This window comes from Schistocerca nitens, chromosome 2 (genome assembly GCF_023898315.1).
Source record: "Schistocerca nitens isolate TAMUIC-IGC-003100 chromosome 2, iqSchNite1.1, whole genome shotgun sequence".
NCBI classification, from domain to species: domain Eukaryota; kingdom Metazoa; phylum Arthropoda; class Insecta; order Orthoptera; family Acrididae; genus Schistocerca; species Schistocerca nitens.
In genome coordinates this window covers 299,997,171-300,025,059 of record NC_064615.1, presented here as the reverse complement: position 1 = coordinate 300,025,059, position 27,889 = coordinate 299,997,171, and the positions used below count along the sequence as shown (strand labels likewise).

General features: G+C 45.9%; 1 protein-coding gene across 2 annotated transcripts in view; it reads right to left on the bottom strand.

Moving 5' to 3' along the window:
• The window catches only part of LOC126236048 (phosphatidylcholine:ceramide cholinephosphotransferase 2-like), a 321,725-nt gene that overhangs the window by 134,216 nt on the left and 159,620 nt on the right, over window positions 1-27,889 (bottom strand). Inside the window, exon 1 of one of the 2 annotated variants that reach the window (XM_049945085.1) lies at window positions 21,094-21,249. The exons of the other annotated variant lie outside the window; for it this stretch is intronic. Within the exon in view, the coding sequence (XP_049801042.1) occupies window positions 21,094-21,152 (59 nt within the window). The 5' untranslated portion in view covers window positions 21,153-21,249. Of the gene's footprint in view, window positions 1-21,093; window positions 21,250-27,889 lie in introns of those variants that run through there. 2 annotated transcript variants of the gene reach the window in all.

Here is a 27,889-nt window from a genome sequence, read left to right as displayed (position 1 = left end):
GCAGGTTCGAATCCTGCCTCGGGCATGGATGTGTGTGATGTCCTTAGGTTAGTTAGGTTTAAGTAGTTCTAAGTTCTAGGGGACTAATGACCACAGATGTTAAGTCCCATAGTGCTCAGAGCCATTTGAACCATTTTTGAGTCACTCTGTTGGTCGGATCTATCAACTCACTGGTTGCCACTGTTAGAAAGCTCGTTTGGTTTGTTTGTGTATCGAACAATCAATTTCTTTCAATAGCATTATAATGCCTACAGTACAAAATTTAAGATGTGGCCTTGTGGCATGGGGGTAGAGTGTTATCTAGGTATTCCGAAGGTCGTCAGTTCGAATCGTACTCGAACCAGGATTTTTTAAACGTTATTTTTTAGACTTTTAATGGTTCTTAAGTGACAATTCATGCTACACGATGTGTTTTAACATGTATACGGAACCCTAAGTCTACGTACTTCCTACTGGCGACTCGCACTTGGCTCTGTAGTCTTGGCTACTCACATTCCTAAAATTATAATTCTCGCGTGGATATTCAGTTACCTATTTTGAATTACTTTCTGCTGTTTCAGAAGAGTACCTAAGTATTGATATTTTTCTGATTTTCTGTGGTATAGAGTTCCTAAAAGTGTGTACAGAATGACGTGTTTTGCCAGCATAAGAAAATGTAATAAGATCGACACACACTTAAAATGCATTATGTGGGGACGGAAAGAGACAAGAGTTTACCAATTTCAACGATGAATATCCGCAAGGAAAAATCTGAAATAGCATCATGTACTCTGAAACACATTAAATGAAACTTCTTTTTAAAAATTCTTCCAATCCAAAACTTCTTTTTCTTATTAATCAGTTGTCAATGTTTATATAGCATCATAAAACACAGCTGTTGAAATTCGGCACACATACACACTGCTTCACGATACTTTCATTTGCTCACAAATGTATTAGGGCTATGTAAACACAGACGAATGGCATATGTTTTAATTATATACCGAGTATTAAGGCAGAAGATCTGCTTTGGTCTCATGCTTCAAACACATGCCTTATTTTACTCGTGAAGTGGCTAGCTTTCTGCTTGCGTCGCTACCTAATTGCACGTCCCGCGCGCAATCTGGTAAAAACATGGCGGCCACGGGCCGATTGGCCACTCTCTCCATCCCTATATTGGCTCTCTACGCCGCGCCGGTGCTGCTGAGACCCTGCGGGCAGAACCTCCTAGAGGGGGACGACGGAAACTTCTCGCTGCGGCAATAACGGCTGCAGTCTTCGCCTTGGTGATCCGTTGAACTGGTCGGGACACGTGGTCGGTCAACCGGTGGTTCCAAGCCGTTTTTGGATCGAGTGGGCGTGAAGAGTTTTACGAAGGGGCCCGCTGGAACTGTTGCATACGGCCATTCGCCGAATTGTGGATTCTGTACGACTTTAAACAGCCACATAAAGAAAGGCGATGTTGGACGAGATGACCTTTTGCATCTGTTTAGCCCGTGTGGATTCGAGTGGCCGTGACAACTTGTAAAGGCGTACTCACTGGAGAGGCGCTTGAATAACTAGATTGTAGTGAAGTACGTTAATGGTGCGCATCGTGGTTATTGTACTGAGTCCATGTGATTTTGGATGGGCGTGCTTGCCTTGACAAGAATCATATTTGTTACATTATGTGTTATACATCTTTGCTCTGTGTATCCTGTTATTCATCTGATTATTGTTGAAAAAGGTATCGTTCAGATTTTGGGAGGAGGGCTGTATGTGGGTAATGTTACTGTGTGAGCTATCAGTTCAGTGTAGCAACGGACTTGTCTATTGTGTAAGGATTACCTGTGGTCATTTTAATATTATTTATTCTGAAAAACAGGACGGTGAACTTGGTGCGTAAATTTAAATCTTTTCTTGTTAATTGCCAGTGAGATCTGTGCAATTTCTGCCGGTCATGTTAAGTGATGGGATTTGTCTTTTTTTATGTGAAGATCATCCGTGGGCGATCTGAAATTGTTTATTCTAAATGCAAGAAGGTGAACCCAGCACATAATTTGAAAGTTGGTTTGGTTGATTCCAAGTACGCGTACATCATGCTGGTTCATTAGCTGCTTCTTAATATTAGTTTCTTAAAGATAAAGGGGGAATGGAAGTTTAAACTGAAATTTTCCCTGCTCATTGATTTTACAAGTTTTATAAAAAAAAGGGTTGTGTGTTCAGCGTTTCATCAATTCTCTTGTAAGGCTAACTGGCGGTTCACCACTTGCATGAATTTTCTGTGTAAATATTTGCGTGTAATAAAAGGGTGGAAATTTGTTCACTGGAATGTTATTACATATGCCTGTGAACCCCAGCCCCACCACTCCATTGCTCCGTTACATTTAGTACAAACGATTACAGACTTGCGGTTGGGAGACCAGTTTTACCGTAGGGTTGGGGTTGGGTTGGGTTGTTTGGGGAAGGAGACCAGACAGCGAGGTCATGGGTCTCATCGGATTAGGGAAGGACGGGGAAGGAAGTCAGCCGTGCCCTTTGAAAGGAACCATCCCGGCATTTGCCTGGAGCGATTTAGGGAAATCACGGAAAACCTAAATCAGGATGGCCGGACGCGGGATTGAACCGTCGTCCTCCCGAATGCGAGTCCAGTGTCTAACCACTGCGCCACCTCGCTCGGTCTTTTTACAGTAGTCCCTGTGCAACTGACTGGTCGGTCAGTGCAACACACTGAGGAGGGCAAGGTCATATTACATACAATACAGAGGCGAGAGGAAAGTCAACACTCGAAACTCCAATTTACTCACGGCAGTTAACCGCATCTATTGACCTGCTTTGTTCTCTGATGGCGCGATCACCTTTTTTTCTGCTCCGGCCAGACTGTCTCCTACGGCAGTGCCGTAGATACCCAATAGATAGCGCACTAGTCGAAAACTGCGACGACTTTAAAGTCGACTCACGCAGGACGTCACGTAAAAACATTCCACAAGGCATTTTAAATGGCGCTATTCATATAGGCCCTTAACGGATCAGGACCGAAAGGCAGGACAGAAAAGGACAGGATAGGAAAGGACAGGACAGGACAGGATAGGAAATGAAAGCGAGTGGCAAGAGCTCTCGGGAAGAAAGTTGACACTGACGGCGGGAAGTAGGCATCGCCTGAAAACATCTAACGCTGTAACCTACTAAGGCCGTCACTCACTCAAGCTGCAGCAGTGGATTTGCTGTCGTATTGATATTCACTGCCGGCCGCGGTGGTCTCGCGGTTCTAGGCGCGCAGTCCGGAACCGTGCGACTGCTGCGGTCGCAGGTTCGAATCCTGCCTCGGGCATGGATGTGTGTGATGTCCGTAGGTTAGTTAGGTTTAAGTAGTTCTAAGTTCTAGGGGACTGATGACCACAGCAGTTGAGTCCCATAGTGCTCAGAGCCATTTGAACCATTTTGATATTCATCGCTCGCTTTGTTTTCCTGATATTTTGGGAAGGTCGCGTGAGGACCTGGACATTTTTCCTACGGGAGGTTTTACAAAAGAAGAGGCTAAGTATACTGACTAGCCAAAAGATGGTGACCACTACGCCACCGCGACGCTGAATGACATATGATGACGCTGCGGACAGGTGAGGCGGCGAGGGAAGTATATAAGCATGTGGCTCTGAGCACTATGGGACTTAACATCTGAGGTCATCAGTCCCCTAGAACTTAGAACTACTTAAACCAAGCTAACCTAAGGACATCACACACATCCATGCCCGAGGCAGGATTCGAACCTGCGACCGTAGCAGTCGCGCCGTTCCGGACTGAAGTGCCTAGAACCGCTCGGCCACAGAGGCCAGCTATATAAGCATAGCAGAGACGAATACGGAATCATTGTAGCGACGATACGGGCTGGAAATGGGAAAATCCACAGGCGTAAGCCACTCTGACAAAGGGCACACTGTTGCGGCCCGACGCCTGGAAACGAGTGTGTCACAAACGGCGAAACTGGTCGGCTGTTTGCGTGCTGCTGGTGGAAAGTGGTTGAAGGTCGGCGAAACCACGACTAGGCGATAAGGTGTGGACGTTCACGCCTCATCAGAGAACGTGGAGGTCGAACGCTTGTCCGCTCTTTTAAACGGGTTAGCCGGCGATCCGTGACAGATCTGAAGGCAGTACAGGCACCAGTGTTTCAGACACACCGTTCAGCGCACATTGTTGAACATGAAGCGAGCTACGCATTAGACGACCCTTAGGTGTTCCCATGTTGACCCAGTGATTGAAATAGGCACAGGTTCAACGAGATCGGGTCGTGGAACAATGGAAACATGCCGCCTGTATTACAGTTCTCCTTGCACCAGGTCGATCGCCGTATCCGCAAACGCTGCCATCTAGGTGAACGCTGGAAGCAAGCACCGCGCCGTAGACGCAGACCCATGGGAGAAGTATTACGCTATGCAGGACGTTCACCTGGGCTTCTATAGGACCTGTGATAGAAATCGAGGGCAACATGACAGTTTTAAAGTAAGCGAACACTATTGCGGACCACCTGCATTCCTTCTGGTTTGACGACTTCCCAGACGCAGATGGCATCTTCCAGATGAGTAACTGTTCGTGTCACAAGGCTAGAGGCGTGGTACAGTGGTTTCAGGAACTTGATGGTGAACTCACGTTGAAGTCTTGGTCACGAAATTCACCAGACCTGAAGCCGACAAAACACATCTGGAACGTACTCGGGTGACAGCTCTGAGCTCAGACACCACCGTCCCGTATGTTGTAATTGCGTGACCTGTGAGATCGACAACAGGTAGCACGTACCTCCAGTAACCTACCAAGAAGTTTTCGAATCGATGCTGCGTTGCGAAGGTGGACTGACTTGCTATTAAACAGGTCGTGGCAATGTTTCGGCACATCACTGCAAACTCAAGCGTACAGCGTGCTGAAGTAAGCACATTAACAGATTAAACAATTTTCATTAGAAATCCGCTTTTTTTTAGTTGCGTTCAAGTCAGCTGTGTTGAAGGAAGAAATACTACTTTTTTACGCCATTAGTCAGAAAGAAAATGAGAAACAGAATATAAAGTAACAACGCGCGAAATATCGGCTTTTGTTTTAGCCGTTAATAAACTTTACTGTCATTGTTAGTTGCTTATTGCACATAATATAATGCGACTACTTTGCAACGCGGATGGTACGTCACAAACTCACTTTTACCGTTTAGTAGCCCTACTGCGGTAAGCGACGTGACGGAAGGGCGCCCGACACGATAGTCTGTAGAGGGTGGTGGAGGGGGCGGGAACGGGGGGGGGGGGGGGGTTGGCGGCAGGTGTCGGCCGCAAGACCTGGGGGTATGGAGTATTTTTAATATTTTAGAAGTCGAATCGGACTTTTATGTAGCCATAAAAAAGTTCCAGTTCCGACCTGTTAAAAACCTGCGTAATACGGATTAAATCATTTACTTGAAAGAAAACACCAGACTATACTACATTTTTTCCATTCCCTCAGACCTAGGGCGGGGGCACCCGCCTCTCTTCCCCCTCCCCCACGGCCCCGGGTATGGGCACTCTTGACGTGACGTGTTGACACGCAGCCTAGTATGAACAAGTCTCCACTTCAGATCCATTGACGTCCAGTATGTGCAGATCTATGATCGCCAGTTTATCGTATCAGTTGGAAGGATCCCAGAAACCTAGACTCGCCATAGGCTAAAACACCCAACGTTCTGAACGGACAGAAATCTTTAGATGTGGAAGTAACTTCAGGCGAGCTCCAGGGCAGTGTTCCGGGACCATTATTTTTCATGATAATATATAAGGGGCAGTCAAATGAAAACGAGACAGATGGAAAAATAGTAAACTATTATTTCAAAAGCAATCGGCGAAACTGTTAACACTTATACCCCACTGTGAGACAGGACGGTCAATGCCTTCGTGGGAAAAATGTCTACGATTGCGTACGGGACCACGATTGTACCCAGGCGCGCACATCTTCGGACCGAAGCAAAGCGACGGTCACGAATATTCTTATTCACGGTTCCAAAAATTGGGAAATGGCATGCGGAGACCTTATGAAGGATGTGTAAGGACTTCCCAGCGAAACTTCTTAGCGTAGTCGAAACAATCCTGGCAACAATGTGGACGGGCGTCAGCCTTCAACAGCATGATGCCGTCCATCAACATTCCTGGGCTTGTACATTTCATGGCATGATTCAATTTTTGCAACGTACTTCTGTGCGTTAACTGTGGCGCCATGTTCAATAAAGATAGTGAGCAACAGGCCCTAGCAGTGAAAAAAAATGGCTTTCCCACAACTGGCGTGTACACGGCTTTCGATTTGTTCTGTACTTCCATTGTTGTCTGCGAATCTTGCTCTCCAGCTACAAAATGATGACACCATACTTCATCTCCCGCGACAATACGGGACAGGAAACAATATTCTTCATCGTGATACCGTTCCAGGTGCTGCAGTGGTGTCGGCATTCTGTTCAACTTCTGCTCCTACGTCAGGCTGTAGTGAATCCACTGCGCACAGACTTTCCGTAACTTCAGACGCTCTGACTGGTGTCCAACATGTGGCAAATGCCTTCCATCGATCGCCGTTGGTCATTCCTGACGGCAGCATTCGCTGCAGGAACGACAAGAGGGATAACGACGTGATGAGCCTCCTTCTCGAAATCTGTTATTCCACACAAACACTGGGGCATGTGACATACTATGTTCGCTGTACACAGCAGATACTCGGGCACGAACTGCTTTACCTAACACCCCTTCTATAGTCAAAAAGCGCACTACACCTCGCTGTTCCTCTTTCCCAGCCCTCATAGTGGGGTCAGGCGGACAAAGGACTCGCCGACATTACGTTAAGCACGTCTAATAGACAAATGGCACAGCGGTGAATGTTCGCGCTCTTCCTTCCAGAATCCCAATTGCGGGCACTTCTACACAAACACCTACCCGCGTTACTACGTCCGCGTCTTTCTCGTCCTGTAGTCATTCTCATTTGAAATACATGGAGATTCAGTTGCTCCTACAGATAGGTTTTATGTAACCCGCAATGCCTTCAAAAACCACGCGCAAGATTTTGATATTCTCTCGCTCATTACGTGCAAACTATTATTCCTAAAGAAATTTAATGTACCTAAAATCGTACTGGGGTACGTTTTTGCTTTGGGCCACAGTTTTCGAATTATTCAAGATAAATGTGTTTCTTTTGCCTCTACCAAAAACGTAACCCTGTACAGAATTGATCTACATTGAGTTTCCTACAAAAAGGCCCTGTTTATTGTTTTATAGAAATAATAGTTCACACATAGTAAGCTAGAGAATATGAAAATCTTGAGTGTGGTATTCGAAGGTGCTGCAAGTTGCATAAAACCGATGGGAAGGGGCAGCTGAAAAAAAATGGTTCAAATGGCTCTTAGCACTATGGGACTTAACATCTGAGGTCATCAGTCCCCTAGACTTAGAACTACTTAAACCTAACTAACCTAAGGACGTCACACACATCCATGCCCGAGGCAGAATTCGAACCTGCGACCGTAGCAGCAGCGCGGTTCCGGACTAAAGCGCCTACAACCGCTCGGCCACAGCGGCCGGCTGGGGCAGCTCATTGTCCCTGTATGTAACTGACCTAGCGGATAACGTCGAAAGAACTATCAGGCTTTTCGCGAGTGATGCTGTTGTATGCAGAGAAGTTGCAATACTGCAAAAGAGCAGTGAAATGCAGGAAAACCTACAGAAGATCGACGTGTGGTGCAGGGATTGGCAAATGACCATAATACAAGCAAAATGGAAACATATCCATTAAGTATCTAAGAGTAGCCATACGTACAGATTTAAGTGAACCGACAACATGAAACTAATTGCAGGTAAGGCAGATGTCAGACTGACATTAAATGGAAGAATCGCCAGGAATGGTAGGCTACCCGCAATGCTTACAAAATCCTCGTGCGACCGATACTTGAACACTGCTCCTCAGTGTCGGACCCGTACCAGATAGGATTGATAGAGGAAACACACAAGATCCACAGACAAGCAGCATATTTCGTTGCAGGTTCGCTTAGTAAATGGCTAAGCGTCACCAAGGTTCTTAGCCAAAAGACGGCGCAAGAGAGACGTTCTGTACTACGGTGTAGTTTACTGTAACATTACAAGAGTGTACGTTCCTAGGAGGGTTAACCGATATATTGGTTCCTCCTACATATATGCCGCGAAGAGACCACGGAGGTGGAATTAGACTTTCGAGCCCACGCTGAAGCTTACGCGCACCACTGACGACTGGATCAGGGAAAAAGGGGGACGTGATTTGTGGCATGTAAATTACCCTCCGTCAGTCACCATAAGGTGGGTTGTGGAGTATCGGTGTAGCACACTACACAATCGAGATCTCGAATGAGGTTCAGACAGCAGCAGGCCCCGTGAACAGCTGCTGGTGAAACTTGGAGAGCTGTGGCGCAATGACCCCGTGCGCTGTGAACTAGTACTGTACTGTACTGTAGGATGGGGGGCGGCCGTCTGGCGGTATCGATCTCGCGGGCGGCAGGCGCGACCATTACTCGGGCAGACAGACAGTGGGGGCGGACAGCAACAGGGCCGACACGTCACGGCCAGAGCCACTGGAGGCGTGAGGGCTGCGGCGGCGACACTTCGCACCTGAAGCGTGTCCACCGAGTGTGGCTGACAGTACTTTAAGCGAATGCTTAAAACCGATACCTACGTTTCACTTCTGAATAACCGATATTTGGGATCAGTGGTAACAGCTTTTTGCACTTTTAACTAATAACCGGGTAAAAAACCGACATATAAATCTGCCATAACAGCAGTGCTAAAATTTCATTTTATTTAATAAAACTTAAAAAAAACGAAAAGTTTATTCGCAAAATACGCATTACTATGAACTATTGAATTATTATAGGAATTGCGGAAAGCGATCAGTATTAATTCAATAATGACGCCTACAGTTAGAAACTAGCAACAACCTGATGATCGGTACAGTATTGTAGAGACATTAATTTACGGCCGGCCGGAGTGGCATAGCGGTTCTAGGCGCTACAGTCTGGAACCGCGCGACCGCTACGGTCGCAGGTTCGAATCCTGCCTCGCGCATGGATGTGTGAGATGTCCTTAGGTTAGTTAGGTTTAAGTAGCTCTAAGTTCTAGGGGACTGATGACCTCAGAAGTTAAGTCCCATAGTGCTAAGAGCCATTTGAACCATTAATTAACTTGCTGCCGTGTGGCGTGGCCTGTTGGGTGGTACCCGTGCACAAGCGGTGTGTACGACTGCTCTACACGGCGGTTTCTCGCTCTTATCCTCGAACATCAGTTGTCTTGCAGAATTTGCTACCATCCCTAGTCTGGAAGTATTTTACGAAGTTTGATAGCAATGGGGGGACAGGGGATCTGTTCAATTCCAGTCAATGCAAATTTTTAAACACTGGGACATGTTGTACGAGCATTTCTGTGAAACGTAAAATTCATAACGAAGAAAAAAATCGATAGCGCTGGAGACTGGTAATTGCTGGATAGCTAGTTCAAGTCTCTTTTCCGTCATTATTTTTTTCCTTTTTTCCGTTCAGTTCGCATATCTTCGTCATTTAATACATAACTTTCATCAAATATATGTTATTTAATAATATATAATTGCCATTTTTTATAAAAAATGCTAGTATTGATATTTCTAACTACACATTGCACACAAAAATTTAGTTTTCATTGCAAATATAAATTCTTCATTACCAGTCTTTTACAAAAGATCGTCAACAAATATTTTACAGATTAAAAAAGCATTACGTTTGAAACTTTTTTCAGCTTTATGTATTTTAGGCATCATGATAATGCTAATAGAACATACACCTTTGTTCAAAAATTAGCCACTGCTAGCAATCGAACGCAGGCCGCCGATATACTTGGAAGGTATGGCGACAAAGTAGGTACAAATACAAAGTCTGACGATATTAATCGCATTCTGTGCATACGTAACGTAAAAACACCAGACAAGAAATCTGTCACCCTCGTGACATCACGGTAAAACATCAAATGGCTCTGAGCACTATGGGACTTAACTTCTGAGGTCACCAGTCCCCTACAACTTAGAACTACTTTAACCTAGCTAACCTAAGGACATCACACATATCCATGCCCGAGGCAGGATTCGAACCTGCGACCGTAGTGGACGCGCGGTTCCTGACTGTAGCGCCTAGAACCGCACGGCCACACCTGCCGGCGCTCGTTTTTTGCTCAGAGTGGTTATGTATTCTCTGTACATACTGTTTGCAAGCGTTTCCATAGACTCGTGCTCTTCGCACGGCAGATATATTGCGCAAGAAGCCGTGCGAAAGCCGGCTGAAATATTCCACGAGGCTTGTGTGGTTTCTCAACCTGTTGCTTTGACACATTGCCCGTCAGATAAAGGCAGCAGGAACAAACCCAGAACTGATCCTCATTGGCAATTTATATGTCAAGTGATTCTGGCAAATATCTCTGCTTACGTTAAGATCACGGCAGTTTTTCTCATTTCCTTCAAGCCTTTCTGCCATTCTCCAGCGGAGTTTATCTTCTTCTGCCACCCCACCCTTCCCACCGTAAACTGATGTATTACCCTGTCACATCAATACTTTTTATTTTGCCTGTTTTGATGCGCAATTTTCTGTGTTTTAAGATCACGGCTCTAAACGACTAAAACGTTTTTTTGCACCACCTGGATACTTGCCAATGCGTTTGTCTTAGATTCGAATTGAGCAGGGAATGAAAGTATAAGCCTTCTGAATCTAAAATACTGGCTGTAAATACAGATATTTCTACTGATGACTGAGGACAGTGTACTGAACAACACTGCACCAGTATTTACATCATTTGCAGACTTATAATTATAGCTATTAGGAGTAGTACGTTTTTAGGTTGTTTTGTACCTCCAACTGCAAGTGGCAAGAGCAAGCGATAAATGCTTATTTTCCCTTGGGCTGCACATCAGGTGCTGAAATGTGGACACGTGGATTCAAGACGATTAGTCTATACTGACAGGCGTAGTCCGCTTAGTGGTGCAATTACGGGCATGCAGAAAACATCAGACAGTAAAGTTCATGACGTGTTTGTGGGAAGACTGTTCGACAAGTACAAGAAAACAACCAATACACACTGATGCGTGTACATATTATACAACGAAATATAAAAATACCTGCACTTATACCCATTACACTCTGGTATAATAACTACACTGTGGAAAATATCACCAAAATTAAGTCTGAAATTACAATGAAATGAATACCCCTAGCTGCATACAGGCGTTGATATAAGTCAACGGGGACAGTTGAAAATGTGTGCCCCAACCGGTACTCGAACCTGGGACCTCCTGCTTACATGGCTCTATCCATCTGAGCCACCGAGGACACAGAGGATAGTGCGATTGCAGGGACTTATCTCTGACACGCCTCCCGCCATACCAACATTCTCAACTTATTGTCCCGCACTATATTCATAGTGCCCCTGCCCATTATACTCATTACTCGCGGCTTTTTGCCGATTGCCGTAAGATTTCGGGCACTGTTTGTGCATCTGCACAGAATATAGGCAAATGGTTCAAATGGCTCTGAGCACTATGGGACTCAACTGCTGAGGTCATTAGTCCCCTAGAACTTAGAACTAGTTAAACCTAACTAACCTAAGGAAATCACAAACATCCACGCCCGAGGCAGGATTCGAACCTGCGACCGTAGCGGTCTTGCGGTTCCAGACTGCAGCGCCTTTAACCGCACGGCCACTTCGGCCGGCACAGAATATAGTGCGGTACAATAAGTTGAGAGAGAACAGATACCATCTTCATACGGAAGTCTGTTGGAAAGTGGACATCTGTGAATTCAAAATCTGCTGCTAGGTAACATTCAGTGCAGTGTTCCTCCACCTAGTCTTATGTCCTTCTGGGCACATTGCCCATCAAAAGGTGGTGGAGAAGTTGCTGCTCAAGCGTGCCCCGAAATGTGACAGCGGTCCTGCTGAAGTCATCCAGTTTGTGCGGAGGCTCCCTGCAACGATGGACTGCAGGCTTGAACTCGTTCAAATAGTGCTCAGTCGAGTTAATGCCAGGAGATAACGCAGGCCATTCCACTCGGTCGATTCCCACCTTCTGGAGGAAGGTGTTAATGAGTGGGCCCCTTATGCTCGTCTTAAAAGACGAACTCATCGCCGAAATGTTGTCTGTATAGCTGCACAATAGGTCGGAGGACCCTGCCTGAACAGGAAAAAGCCCTCAAAGTATCCTCGACAACAATGAGACGCAACCTACATTCGGACAGGGTACCGCCCTGAAACATAACTAACGCAGCTTCCCGCTGGATCAGGGAGACTGCATGGCCTCTGCACACTATTTCAACGATCATCAGGTGTCCAACTAATCATGTGGTTATTAGTGAAGACAAGACGACGCCATTGATAAAAATCTGCCCACATCTTACGTGCAGCACGGTGACGGAGGGTTTACGCTGTTGTTCGTAACGGACTACTTCTGGGCTGACACAGCCCTCCCAGATGGTGGTCATCAGCTAATTCTGATGACTGTAGACGCCCATTACTAGCCAAATTCCACTGTTTCTCGCGTCACGATCGCAGGATGAATGTTAAAATAATGTCGATGTAATGCAAGGCAATACCAGCCACACTCTGTTCACTTATCACTACAGGTTCCTATTACCATAGTGTGACACACTTCGAGGTGGAAAGTTGGAAAATATAAGCATAACTCAGAAGCACCTGGGGCAATTTCAACTAAACTGGCTCCGTATTTCACTTACTACTTACAGAAATATGTATTCGGGTAAGTCTCCCCTAGCACCCTTGGTGGTAGATCGGGGTGCGTAACCATAATCGGAAAGTAACTACGACGGCTGTTCCATAAGGAATGATCCTAATTTTTTTGGCAACATACCTTTACTCATCCTCATATTTTGATGGTCCTTCTCAAAGTAGTTTCCCATGAATGCGATGCACTTGTCCCAGCGTTTCTGTCCGTCTTCAAATACAGGGTGGAAACCATTTTTTGAGAGGTCCTTCAAAATCGCCTCCGCAGCCTTCACCACTGGTTCTGATGATTGATAACGCCTCCCACGAAGGTGTTTCTGCATGTTAGGGAATAGAAAAGAGTCATATGGGGCTAAATCTGGATCATAAACGGGGGAGGGGGGTGAGAGATGCATTTCAAGTAGATTTTTGCAAAATATTCAGCAACAACATTGACAATATGCGGCAGCGCATTATCGTGGTGGGTGCAGCATCCAGCCTGCTTCACAGAAATGTGATCTTTTGCGCTTGATATGGACTTGCAATGTTTTCAGGACATCCCTGTAGTATTGTTAGTATTGTCCAATTACTGATGTGTGTGCAGGTACAATATTTGCTGTTGCTTTTTCGGGAATTGGAGATGAAGGAGATTTCCACACTGAGCTTTGCTGTTGCTCTCGGGATCAAAATTATGTAGCCAAGTTTCATCAGCAGTGATTACATTTGAAAGAAACTCCGGATCTTCCTCTAACATCAACTGTAACTGCATACAGACCTGCACGGGATGTCCTTCGGGAATCAAGTCTTGGAACCCATCGCGCACAAACACGTGTCACGTGTAATTTTTCTGTCACCAAAGTTTGAGTGGCACCCAATGAAAAGTTCAGTATTTCAGAAAGTGATCTTAAGGTAATTCGTCGATCCTCTCTCACAATGACAGCAGCAGTGTTGATGTTTTCTTCTGTAAGAGCAGTAACTGGAGCACCGGGTCCACCTTCCTTTGAAACTGATTGCCTCGCCTATTTAAAAATTTTAAACCACCTTCGAGCTGTGCTATAGGGAATAACAGACTCTCCATAGGCCTCCTGTAACATTGTATAAGCCTCAGCTGAAGGTTTGTTGAGGCGAAAGCAGAATTTCAAAGCCGCACATTGTTCCTGGCGTGTTGCTTCCATTGCAGCGGTAGGCGATACTAACGAGTCTGACCTTGCCTGCTTCTCACAGGCGGGAACCAGGAGTCCCAACAATCAAACTACTGCGGCGTGTTTGTTGCACATTAAGCTAACAGAATATCATAAGATTAAATTTTAGCGCGAGAAATTATGACCATAAAAGAATTATGATCACTCATTACTGAACAGCCCTCGTACATTACAATAGAACCAACAATTTATGGGGTCACTGGGCTGTGATTGATTACAGTCCCGAAGGCGTTTCATGCCTAGAGGTGGAGATGGTGGCAGGAGGGGAGCTTTACCTTTCCCTGCGTAACACTTTTTTAATCCTGGTTGTCTAATGTCAACCGTTGATACAGCAGAAAACTGTAATTGGCCCAATACTTGCTTTGCTGCACATTTTATTGACCACCCACATCATGAATACATAGACAGTAATTTTGCCAGGGTTCGTAATTTTCAGAACATTATTGAATGCGGAGTGAATGTTTAAATATATACTAGAAGCACACCGCCACAAGAAACCTCCATATGAACGTGTAAATGTAGTCTGGTTGGTTGTGTGACGATTCCTGAAATGCTCAGCTAGGTATTAGCATAATAATAACAGAGATGCAGTTGCTTACAGTTGTACATGCTTCATGACTGGTACAAACGTAACAGGCCAAACTGCACTTGGTATTTGAGTATTAGCACAATTAGCATGACAGCCGAAGGACTCCAAGTTAAAAGAATACCTTGCCTGACTGAGGCCCTTTCGAGGAACAGAATCATTCTCCAAATTGTCGCTGGGGAAAGACGAGACGGCTCGTGTCGGGCCATGCTACTGTAGGGACGTCATTGTTAAGTGCGGAACGTTCTCTCTTGTAATGGAAGCTTGGGGAAATAAATCATAAACAAAGCGCTCTGAATTCAGAGAACAACCTACACAGTAACAGGTGAAGTGGCCAGTAGCAAAAATTAATTATTTTCTGTAAAATTCTGTTAGAAATGGGAGCAGGATGTTTATTACTCAACATTAACAGCCAAATTACAGCTAGGAACTGAATGAACATTCGGTCTAATTCTTACAAAAAGGTAAAAACTCCAACCAACCTCGCTCAATAACGCCATGTATTAAGAACATATAGGCTCCGGGAGTTATGTTGACATGTCACCGTTTTCTGCCGCTCCCCTCATCCCCTTGAACGTTAAATGTCATCGGAGTGTCGCACATAACAAATAGCATTATTAATAGTGGCTGGTTCCTGCTTTGACTTTTTTTGTAAGAATTACCCTGTATTCTTACATAGCCATATCAGTTTTCGACAAAATAGGGTGAATACACATACCTCTACAGCCATACCGTGAAAATCTATCTGAAGTATGTGGCGGAGGGTACTTATCCCTGTACCACGTATTATTGGCTATCTTCGCGTTGCGCTCGTGTATGGAGCGCGGTAAGTTTGAACACTTGCACACCTGGTGGTTACCATTAAACTGACGGTGCTGCAGTGCGGGCTGTATACATCGCAGGACGCTGAAACATCGTAGGTGCGTTCATCAATCAGTGCGCTCGCGAAGTATGCTGAAAAAATAATAGTTCCACTTTCTGCCTGCCGTGCGGTTAGAGGCGCCATGTCACTGATTGTGCGGCCACTCCCGCCGGAGGTTCGAGTCCTCCCTCGGGCATGGGCGTGTGTGTTGTTCTTAGTATAAGTTAGTTTAAGTAGTGTGTAAGTCTAGGGACCGATGATCTCAGCAGTTTGGTACCTTAGGAATTCACACACATCTGAACACTTTCTGCCATCAGGTGAAAAATGGCGCTGTAAGCAGTCAGATTGTGGTGTGAATGCAGGAAAAGGGAAGGAACACTCAAACACATGATAACGGTGGTTCTGGCACCTGTATTAGGATACGGTCACAAGTTACAACATGTGTTCAGTATGGTCTCCCGACTCAGCAATATACTGCATCCGTAACACGGCGTGATCGACAGTTGATTGCAGCATATCCGGTGTAATAAGGGCGATACGTCGCCTTGTGCTACCCTTCAGATCAGGAAGAGTCTGGATGCATCCCCGATGGACACGATCTTTCAGATATCCCTACAACGACGAGTCATATGGATTATGTCGGGTGTCTGGAAGGCCACACATCTTTTAATTGCTTAGAGATGATGCGGTTTCTCGAGCTAAATCTTCCACGTGGCAAGCACCATGTGTTGTTGCATGCTGCATGAAAATAGTTGTGTGGATAGAGCTGCGTTCTTGCAGAGCTGCAGTCACGTGTTGCACAAAGAGTTCCTTACAACGGCAATCGTGATTCTCGTTCATGCTGCATGCACATTCTTGTGTAGAACGCACGTGCATTATCGTAAGAAGAGTCATTTTGAGAATTCTGGGGCAATGGAAACAGATAAAGAAAGAGTCGCCTGAAGCAAATCAACTGAAAGTCAATACCGAAAAGAAATATCGTCTGGTCCCTTCTGCACCTCAGGGATCACTTTTACTGTCACCTTTAATTCACAGATGCGTCACAGCTTGCACAAACTGGCGCAGTGATTGAAAGCGCATGGCAGTTTTAGGCTACATCGTGCTTCAGTCAGGGAGTAGGCCTCAGTTAGCAGCACAGACAGGGGTAATCACAATTTTTCACACTACACTTGTTTGTTGGGTGTACTAACAATAATGGAAATAATAGGAGGTCGTAAAAATCTTCGGGGCTTAATCTGAGTAAACAAGGGCCTGCAGGTTATCTCCCGAAACAATCCTTGCCTCGACTGCTTGCCCGCCTTGAGGGAGGGCTCATCGTTATTGAAATGAAGAGTTCAAATGATTCAAATGGCTCTGAGCACTATGGGACTTAACATCTGACGTCATCAGTCCCCTAGAACTTGGAACTACTTAAACTTAACTAACCTAAGGACATCACACACATACATGCCCGAGGCAGGATTCGAACCTGCGACCGTAACGGTCGCGCGGTTCCAGACTGAAGCGCCTAGAACCGCTAGGCCACACCAGCCGGCATGAAGAGTTCACTTGTTGGTACAACAATGAAGCTACATATCTCTAGTGTCTACACATATCCTGGTACCGCAATATTGTTAACAATGGAAATGATTTGTTACAGATGTGGCATTTGTGTGAAGCATACAATGTTATCCGGGACGTGCAAATGAGGACAGGACCACTTTTAAAAGTTAGTAAAAATGCTAATATAATTTTCAAAAAGCATCCTAAACCATATACGCAGAAAATGTAAATGCCCGTTTCTTAATGAGCATTAGCTTGACGCCATCTGTGTAGTCTGACTAATCAGCCATGGCTGTGTTAATTATTTTAACAAATCATACAAACAAGACTGCCTGCTGTTAGTACACGAAAACGCAGCAGTCGGATCTGATTTAAAAAAAAGTAATAACTGTTTCTTTTAAATAGCAAAGCCAACAGTTTGTAGTAATCATCTGTTCTCTTGACACTAGGTCACGAAATGGTATTACGAGTACAGCAATAATTAAGAGATGAAATATTTTCACATGTGTCCACCAGATTGGGGGCGAATACCGGGGCAGCCTATCGAATGCTGCTGTCCCACTCGTTCTGTTCTCGGTCCTCCCTCACGTGCTCTCGGGGAGGGAGAGAGAGAGAGAGAGAGAGAGAGAGAGAGAGAGAGAGAGAGAGAGACGAGAATAGTAGTGAGAAGAGGGTCGAGGGTGAAATGGAAAAAGAGGAGCGGCTTTGGAGGGCGACCGACCTTATCGATCACGGTGGGTGGGAGTGAACTGTGACGTAGCCGTGACGTCACCGCCATCTCGGCCAGCCTCGGCGGTTCGCCGACGGGCCGCGCCCCTTGTCTCTCCCCCCTCCCCCTCTTCTCTATCACCCCTTCCTTCCTCGTCTCTGCCTTTGAATCCGCCGCCGACGCCCACGTCAGCAGGTGGCCTATTAACAGGGGCACTAGACCAACTGGTTATGCGTGGAATTCACCAGTAAATGCTGGTGGACACATGCTTTGCAGATATACCCCACTCTAAGAAAAAAACAAAACATGTTTTTATCAGTGCAGAAACCAGGGACAATAACTGGCACCGCTTTCGCTGTTAAGCATCTCTGACCTCTTCACTACTGCCCCATATGTGTAGTCCTAGTTTCCCGGCCACGTTCGTAGTCGCAATTAAAATAAGTGGGTGGATATTTACGCTCGAGATGTGGGAAGCACGTATGCTGCCTTCCAAGTAAACATAGTTAAAATTCTGAAACACGTACGTGCTTTGTATTTCCGGTAGAGGGTATGAAAATAAAAGAAAGTACAGCTTGAACAATGGGGAATCAACATTTAACATTTATTTGCTATGCAAGCATGTAATGCAAAAGGATGGCGTACGGCAATATTCAAAACTGCGAAATGAAGCAACTATCGTATTCACTTTCAAAATTCAGGGCAGCAACGACGTGTCTCAATAATACTGACAGTATCAATAACATTTATATTAACAATGTCAATATACTCATATTATAAATAAGACTGATTACACACCTTTATCAGCGAAAAGTGAATTCTTCAGCTATGGTAACAGTCCTATTTATTTAACCAAGATTAACGATTTCGGGTCTGCAGCTATGTTCTGATCTATAAGGGGGAGAAGGAGAAAAAGAAAAAAATAAGGTATTTCAGAATTACTGAGATGAGAAGACAAGCCTATTTCACACTCACGGAAACAAGTGAGTTAGTTGCCTTAAAACGTACAGCGAAGCGCAAGATGCTGACTCGTAAACTGATCTAATAAACAAGATGCTTAACTCTTAAATAAGGAGTAATAACGTGGCACCATTGGCGCCGACGGAAGACACGGTGGGATTGTTAATCAGCAAATTTTTACAAACAATACCTGAAAGGCCTTGAAAAGTAAGATTCAAGCATCCGTCAGTTTAATGTAATAATCATTTTAGCAAAAATGTATGAAAACCGAACTTCTGCACATTTCAAAGCAAAATTCGTATGATATTCAACGTTTTTCATAATGACGAGATTGTTTGCCACCTTATTCTGCAAAAAAACCCAAAATATTTCAAAACTCCAAGAGAAACATTAGCTCCTTAGTGAATCCAGAGATATTTCCACACGAAGTATTCTTCTGTTCTTGACAACGGGCCTCCTTTTCCGCTGTTTTTTGGCTCCTGGCGTCAGACGCGACCCAGAGCAAGGACAAACGAGAAAGTGTACGGACAGCAGAGAAACCTCCCCTTTGTCGGGTCTGGGAGTGAAAGCTGCGAGGACAATGAACCAACCGCGCTGGGGTACTGCCCGTCAGGAGACCCGCGTTGTCGCAAAGAGAACCCCTGGGCCACTAGAATTTGCCGCGGAAAAATTCCGGATAGATCAGAGTGGTCGTGAAGAACTGATACTTTTTAAGAAAATCCAACACCTTCTGCTAGAACGTTAACGGCCAATCGAAAGAGCTGAAAAAGATACTTTTGGTAGCAGATGGCAGCCTGGGAAGAACCATGCGAGAAGGAAGATCGAAGCGTTTACTATTACTAGCATTGCGTTTGCACGCACAGTGCGACATTTCGATGTTCGAGAAGAACTTTGGCTTCGCAGGAGGCGCGAGTATTTCTTAAGCAACCCTACCACAGTGAAAGTAGAAGCCACTACAGTATGTGGCGGACTTTGTATGGGGGAAGGGGGGGGAGGGGGGGCGTGTACCATATGTTGTATTCAATACTCGCACCAATAATGGAAGCCGTACTTTCATATAGCTTAAGCATGCAGTTACAAACCTCCGGATTCTACGCCATATGTCAGCATATAATCTACGATAAAGGTAACCTCCGCATGATGCAGTTGCGCTATACAAATAACATAACGATTCGAATGCCGGAATAGTACCGAGAGCTGTTCCGATTCATCCACAGAATGAAGACCACCATATTGGGCACAACAAAATTCACGCGTTAAAATTCTGTTTTGTCACTATCTTCTTCGCACTCGTATTTCGATCCAAGATCCTCTGATTATTGTTGTGCTTTTTAGTTTTTGTGTCCTTTGGAGAACACAGGAGTATAGAAATTCAGCGTTATGATTCACCTACTTATTTATTTGCCTTAGACATACATAAATTGCATTATCTCCAGTAGATGACTATTGGCTTATATACAACGTTGAAAACCGCTACGAGCTTTAAAATTACGGTCGGAAGTGAAAATACTAATTAAGTTAATATACCTTCCTGGGATACATGCTAACGCGGTAATGACACATAATGACACCCCGAAGATAGGTTTACAGTGCGAAAGTACACAGTGTACGGACACTACATTATTCCGTGTCATCTGATGATAGAAGTAGCTCCTGTTTTCAGATAAGTCCAATACACGAAAATGAAATTTCTGACACTCAGACTTGAAAAACAAGTCACATACTGACACGGGAGAGGGATGGAAATGATAAAACGTCCTGCGAAATATTCCAAAAACACTTGTTTTTCCTGTGTTTCACCAGTTAGTTCCGTATCTTTACTCCGCTAATTGCTATAATTCACGTAAACAATGTGGGCAGCGTTCTATGACACAAGGCTAATTATGTTCCATTTCCGGATCGAGTGAAGGTAGTAATAACGACGAGGTGACAGTTTCTTCGAAGTGCTATTAAATTTATTTTATCTCCATACTTTCTACAGGAGTGACATAACACAGAGGATAATTCGCAGATTTGGACCGGAAACCTATTCTCGGAAATATCTACGTTGGTTTCCGAAAGATCCAAGGGACATTTCGGTCAACTGAGGTTTTTCGACATTTCCTGCGCGCACCGTACCCGAATGACGCCATTCGGATGAGGATGACACGGCCATCAGTCAGAATCGCGTGGTAGTCTCGCCGTGGTAGCGCTGTCATACTGCTTCATTGTAACCTGTTACACACTCTCTTATTAAGTTGAGCTGCCTTTTTTCTTTTGCTTTCGCCGAGTGCCCTCTGCTAGTTTAAACTTGGGTGATATCGCAGTCTCTGTTGTACGGACAGAAATTCGCGGGAGCCGGTGCTGAGGCACTGACTGTGGCTGTGGCACCGTCCTGGCGCCGGCGCCGGCGCCGCGACCCCGGGGCGTGTTCGGCGCGGTCGATAAGCGCGTGCCGGTCGGCCCGCACGCCACGCCACGGCCGGTCGAGGCGGTCACGCACTCGCCCAGCCCGGGCGACCCTGCTGCGCTCCGCGGCGACACACATCAGGAGTTACCTGAGGAGCGCGCGCCGCCACCTCTCGCCCGTCTCGACGACGATCAGCTGCAGTTTCATGGCGCCCGCGCCGCCCGGCGGCTGCTGTGCCGCCGCCAGCTCTGACGCTGCCTGCTGCTACGCCTCGGCCACCGCGTCTCCGGCACTAGCCGACCGCGACCCGCACCGCATCACAGCACCCACACTACTGGCTGGGCAGGCCGCGGACGCGACCGCGCCTGCTCGCGGCCTGGGGGCAGGGGGTGGGGGTGCCCCCACCACCGACTCCGCTGCCGTCCCTGCGCATGCGCGGGGCGCGGACGTACCTGTTGCTCGTGCACCTGCCGCTCTTCCCCCAGGCGCGTTACCTCAATGAAAGCTCTCGGGCTCCCTTTTTAGAAACCGCTAGGCGGCCAGCCCTTACCCCTTTGTCATCCTCCCTCGCTCACTCTGTCATCGAGGACGCAATTAGGAACTGCGCTTACAGTCTGCCCACGCAAAGGGCAACTTCAGCCCCTACGCAGGCTACTCGACGAAAACACACCGTTTACATAAATAGATCGGAGGTAAACAGTGTCCTTTAGATAACGAGTACGAGGTTTGCAAATGAGCAAACTAATTTGGGATTAGCTTCCGTTTATCTTTGTAAACCCAAAAATCTTCTTATGTTAAATTTTCGGCGAAGAAACCTCATGTCTTTTTTTGGGCAAGAAAAGTGACATGAAAAGATTTTTACGCAGTCCACGCGTAATTCTTTACAAAAGATCGGAAAAACTGGTACAAGCCGACTTCGGTGAAGATCACTTTGGATTCCGCGGAAATGTAGGAAGACGTGAGGCAACAATGACTCTACGACTTCTCATAGAAGACAGGTTAAGGAAAGGCAAATCTACGTTTACAGCATTTGTAGGCCTAGGAGAAAGCTTTTGACAATGTTCAGTCGAATACTCTCTTTGAAATGGTAATGGCAGTAGGGGTAAAATATAGGGAGCGACAAGCTATTTACAACTTGTACAGAAACCAGATGGCAGTTATAAGAATCTAGGGCCATGAAAGGAAAGCAGTGGTTGAAAAGGGAGTGAGACAGGGTTCGGGCCCATCTCCTATGTTAATCGATCTCTATACTGGACAAGCAGTAAAGGAAACAGAAGAAAAATTCGGAGTAGGAATTAAAGTCCAAGAAGACGGAGAAACAAAACTTTGAGGTTGGCCGATGACATTATAATTCTATCAGAGACAGCAAAAGACTTGGAAGAGCAATTGAACGGAATGGACAGTGCCTTGAAAGGAGCGTATAAGATGAATGTCAACAAAATCAAAACGAAGATAATGGAATGTAGTCGAATTAAGTCAGGTTATGCTGTGGAAATTAGATTGGGAAATAAGGCATTTAAAGTAGTAGATGAGTTTTGCTACTTGCGCAGCAAAATAATTGATGATGGTTGAAGTGGAGCGGATATAAAATTTAGACTGGCAATGACAAGAAAAGCGTTTCTGGAGAAGAGAAAATTTGTTAACATCGAGTTTAGATTTAAGAGTCTGGAAGTCTATTTTGAAGTATTTGTATTGAGTGTAGCCATGTATGGAAGTGAAACACGGGCGATAAACAGTATAGGCGAAAAGGGAACAGAAGCTTTTGAAATGTGGTGCTACAGAAGAATGCCGAGGATTAGATGGGTCGATCACGTAAGTATTGAGGAAGTACTTAATAGAACTGGAGAGAAAAGGATTTTTGTGGTACAACATGGCTAGAAGAAGGGATTGGTTGGTAGGACACATTCTAAGGCATCAAGGGATCACCAATTTAGTACTGGAGGGAAGCATGGGGGTAAAACCGTAGAGGGAGACTAAGAGATGAATACACTAAGCAGATTCAGGAGGATGTAGGTTGCAGTAATTACTCGGAGATGAAGAGCCTCGCACAGGATATAGCAGCATGGAGAGATGCATTAAAACCAGTCTTTGGACCGAAGACCACAACAGCAACATCACATATTGGCGCAACCCAAGTCCACAATTTGTTTTAGAAACACGTCCGCTGTTAGCACATCGAAAAAGCAAACAATGATGAAGACCTACTTAAGAGCGCGTTTATTTCACAATAAATATATTTTCTTGAAACTGATACCGAAGCGTCACAGTTGCCGTAACGAATTTCTCTGTTTACGCGGTTTCAAATGGCTCTGAGCACTATGGGACTTAACTTCTGAGGTCATCAGTCCCCTATAACTTAGAACTACTTAAACCTAACTAACCTAAGAACATCTCACACATCCATGCCAGAGGCAGGATTCGAACCTGCGAACGTAGCGGTCGCGCGGTTCCAGACTGTAGCGCCTAGAACCGCTCGGCCACTCCGGCCGGCAATTAATTATTCTAATAAGGCCCTGAAAGTAAGAGCCAGTTCATGTGGAATTATGTTTGAACGTGGTGTCAAATGTTACTGGTGTTGAAACAAGGAGTTAGTAATAAATCGGCGATGTCAAAATGGCATTAGTGTTCTCAAACATTTCGAGACGAAGACCCGGATGAACTAATTTCAGATACTGAAGAAATTGAGCCTACCCCTGGATGATTGCAGCCGTTCCAAGAAACAAGTATTAACAAATATACAACGAGAGAGCTTCTTATTATTATTCACGTTGCAAAATAACGATGAGTCACTGAAGGGTACTTTGTGATTTTGTACAATTATTGGTTGGACATTAATTGTGTGTGGATTTTATACTCAAACTGGTTCAAGTGCCTCGTGACTGCAGCTGTGCATGGTCCAGTAGTATAAGCTGTTACAATTCTGCATATCGCCTCTTCTGAAGACTGTTCAATTTGTCCATAGCGCAAAGATTAGAAAATCTAGGTTCGTCCAGCTCTATTGTAGGAATCAGTGAGTGAAAATTACATACACAGGAAAGATTTATATCTACATCAATTCTCCACAAGACGCCCTACGTCGTGTCGACACCAGAACAGTGTCCAATGTCTTCTGGAATTCAAGGAGCCCGGCATCAACCTTTGCGCTTCATCTACTGCCTTTTGGATCTCTACACATTTACACTCGCAAGCCACCTTACGGTGCGTGACGGAGGGTACTTTGTGTATCTGTCACAAACGCTCCCTCTCTTACGCTGTTGCGGTCGCGAATGCTGCGCACTTAGAGCTCGAATCTGTGTCTGGCGTTTTCGCGAGAAATGTGAAGGAGAAAGCAGTATATTGGCTGGCTACTCTTGGATCGTACGCTGTCAAGCTTGCTAAACGAACATGAATCGCACTTGTTTCCTTTGGATGTCTTCTATTTGCTGTACAGTGCTATCTGGTAAGGGTCTCAGACTAAGGAGCAATACTGGAAAATGACAGATTTCTAAGTCAGTTCTTTCGTCGGTAGGTTAAACCTCTTAACGGCTCTTCTAGTGAATCAGTCTGCAGTCTGCTTTTCCTATGTGTTGTCCACAACAGCATTCTAGGATGCTCAAAATGTTTTCACTAATACTGTAGTTTTGGGCCCTCGTGTTGCACTGTATCATCTTCTCTGCTATTTTACATGCTGTTGCCAGTCGGAGGATAGTAGGTCCCTATCCCCGGCCGACATTAAAAATTCGTTCAAATTCTACCATGCCAGCTTCCAGAAGCCAAACCGCCTGCGTCAGTGGCCAGTAGACTCCTTGCTAGGAGGAAATTCTGAGCGGGTTGCGGCAAACACGGACACTGTCGCAGCACAGAAGAACGATCGAGAGCCCAAGTCTGCAAGCGAAGCATAATAACATGAAAGCCGTGAGATACAGTCGTACTCTGGTGAAAACCAGTCATAAGGAGGCCTAGCTGCAACGCAACATTAAGTATTCATGTGCCGAACCAGCAGTAAAGAGCCCCTGGAAGGTGAAGTCGCGATAGTCTAAAGCCAGTAGGAAAACTGACAGCGAGGAAAAACCAGGACACATGATGTCATAGCCATCCCCACCGCAGAGCGTGTGATAAGTGCCAACGTAAATACCCCACCATTCTTAACAAATATCGGTGAGCCGTGCTGCGGCTCGCGTTGCTGCTGTTTGTGGGTTCCCGCCCTCTGTTGAAGGCCAAAGGGTATCGTTTAGTTGGCATGGTTGAGGTTCTTTGTCTTCTTCTCGTGTTGACTGGCGCCACTCTTATTCGCAAGCGTTGCCTGTACGCTAGTGGCAGCAGCGGCGGTTATCGATATGTGGTAACTGTTGCCCTATCTTTGGGGTGACGTCGTTGTTTTTCCGTGTCGTGGGGGTGTGGCAGTTCGGTTGGGGACTCAGCAGGAGCCAGGTCCGAGCAGTGCCAGAACACGCCGGGACCGCTGGCGGCGCGCATGGACTGCCGGATGGAAGATCTGTGGTCACGAGAGTGCACGACCTCGTCGTAAACCGGATGCAGCAAACTTTGAGATGAGCGCATTTCAGTGCAAGTAGAGAAACCTCCACCACTGTGATACCTAGCGTGTCTCCAGTGATTTGGGTTCGTGTTGCTGCTCGTAGTGTCGCTGAGGCGAAGAGCAGCGAGTGGAGAGCTTGGGGAAGGCGGATCTGATTAGCTTTCCTCGACTTCTAATTACTATTTCCTACGTTCAACTTGTTACAATTTGTTATGTTCAACCAGCGGTAATTTTTCTTGCCTGGTGGCCGCTAACGCCCCGTTACCTGCCCTGGGGGTTAGTGTGTGCAACGCCAGTGTACGTTTCCTCGCCTTGCCGCTGCTGCCCGGTAAGGCGTGTAGTTTTGACAGCTTTCTTGATTTTAGGCCGGTCGGTGATTCTTCTACCTGGTGGTAGTGGTTCCTTTCTCGTTCCGGGCGCTCTAAACACAGTATTCTGGGGACGTAGTGCAGACCGCCGGTTCCGGCTTTGACGTGGTGTTCCATCGTTGCATTTGGTGTATCAGACGTCAGGTAGCTTCAGCAAGATTATCATTAGTCATTCGTCAGACTGCCACTAGTCTGAGTTACCATCTTGTGAAGTGAATGCAACTCTTGGCTGCCTATCTCATCGCTCGCAAAAGTTTTGGTTGCCGGACTTTCTCAGAGGTCGATTCCTGGAGCACCGTCTGGATCAGTTGCTTGTTTTTTTAATTAACTTTTGCTATTGTATTTGCTGTTTTGCAGCAGGTTTCAATTTTTTTAATACTATTGTCGTTCCTGGCGTGTAAGGCCTTCAGCTGTGATTGTGGTCGCTTGCCTTAAAATTCTAATTTGGTATTTGTATTTAGGCAGTAAGCCTTTAAAACCTTATTTACTGGCATTCCTGGCGTCTGATCTCGTATGTTGTGTTTGTGGCGACTTGGCTTTAATATTCCAATACCTTTAATTTGTAAGTTGCAGCGAATTTTAAACAATTCTTAATTTATTGCCATCCCCTGCTTGTAAGGCCCTCTGCCCAGATCACAGTGGCTTGCTTTTAAAACATTATCTGTTGTATCTGTATTTAATGGTGATTTGCTTAATTGTAACTCACTCACTGAAACACTATTATTTACACAGTTGTTTATTCCTTCATTAATAACGTGTGGTATTTTTTTTATTTATTGTTGAGTCTGGAATCACTGGTTTAAAATAAATTGTAACTGTAAAAGGCAACCGACAGTAACTGACTACGGCCCGTCCACAATCGTAACCGAATCCTGTCTGCCCTTGACTACCAGGTCACAGTCGGATTGCTGAGCGCTGATTACCGACAGCCCAGTGCGTAGTCTCAGCCCGTGTGTCAGCTGCAGGTATCCAGTGAGAGGGGGGGGGGTTAGGGAGGTAGACCCTGTGTACGCCTAGCTGTCTTCACTCGTCTGTGGTGCCACGAGACTGACTGGAACGACGATGCTGTAAACTTTCGAAGCAACGTTGGTGGGGTGTGGAGGCGACCGCCATCCTGCTTCAGGCTCGACCCGCATGACGAGGACACTGCCCATCATCCACCTTCGAGAGGGACGGCTCCTGCTGCGGCTCTTCGCATTCCTTAGCCTGACGCCAATGCTGCCAGCTCCTGCCTCCTAAACGGGGGCGGAGAGGTGGCTCTTGTGAGTCAAAGAGTACTTCAGGTGGACCTAGGAGTGTGACTCGTGAGTACAAATCTTCGACGTCACCTTTGGACATCGATACGTAGAGCTGGATGCCGTAGGCGTCCACGGTCGACGGCCGTCCCATGACGTAACCTCCACCACGCGGCGCCTCGCTGTGCCGGTGGAGCCGCCAAGTCGAGCGCATACCGGCCCCTCTTATGGCTGTGAGCGGTGCTTTGTAAGACAATCCTGTATGACTACTTAATAAATGTACACTACTGGCCATTAAAATTGCTACACCAAGAACAAATGCAGATGATAAACTGGTATTCATTGGGCAAAGATATTATACTAGAACTGACACATGATTACATTTTCACGCAAGTTGCGTGCATAGATCCTCAGAAATCAGTACCCAGAACAACCACCTCTGTCCTTAATAACGGACTTGATACTCCTGGGCATTGACTCAAACAGAGCTTGGATGGCGTGTACAGATACAGCTGCCCATGCAGCTTCAACACGATACCACAGTTCATCAAGAGTAGTGACTGGCATATTGTGACGAGCCAGTTGCTCGGCCACCATTGACCAGACGTTTTGAATTGGTAAGAGATCTGGACAATGTGCTGCCAGGGCAGCAGACGAACATTTTCTGTAGCCGGCCGAAGTGGCCGTGCGGTTAAAGGCGCTGCAGTCTGGAACCGCAAGACCGCTGCGGTCGCAGGTTCGAATCCTGCCTCGGGCATGGATGTTTGTGATGTCCTTAGGTTAGTTAGGTTTAACTAGTTCTAAGTTCTAGGGGACTAATGACCT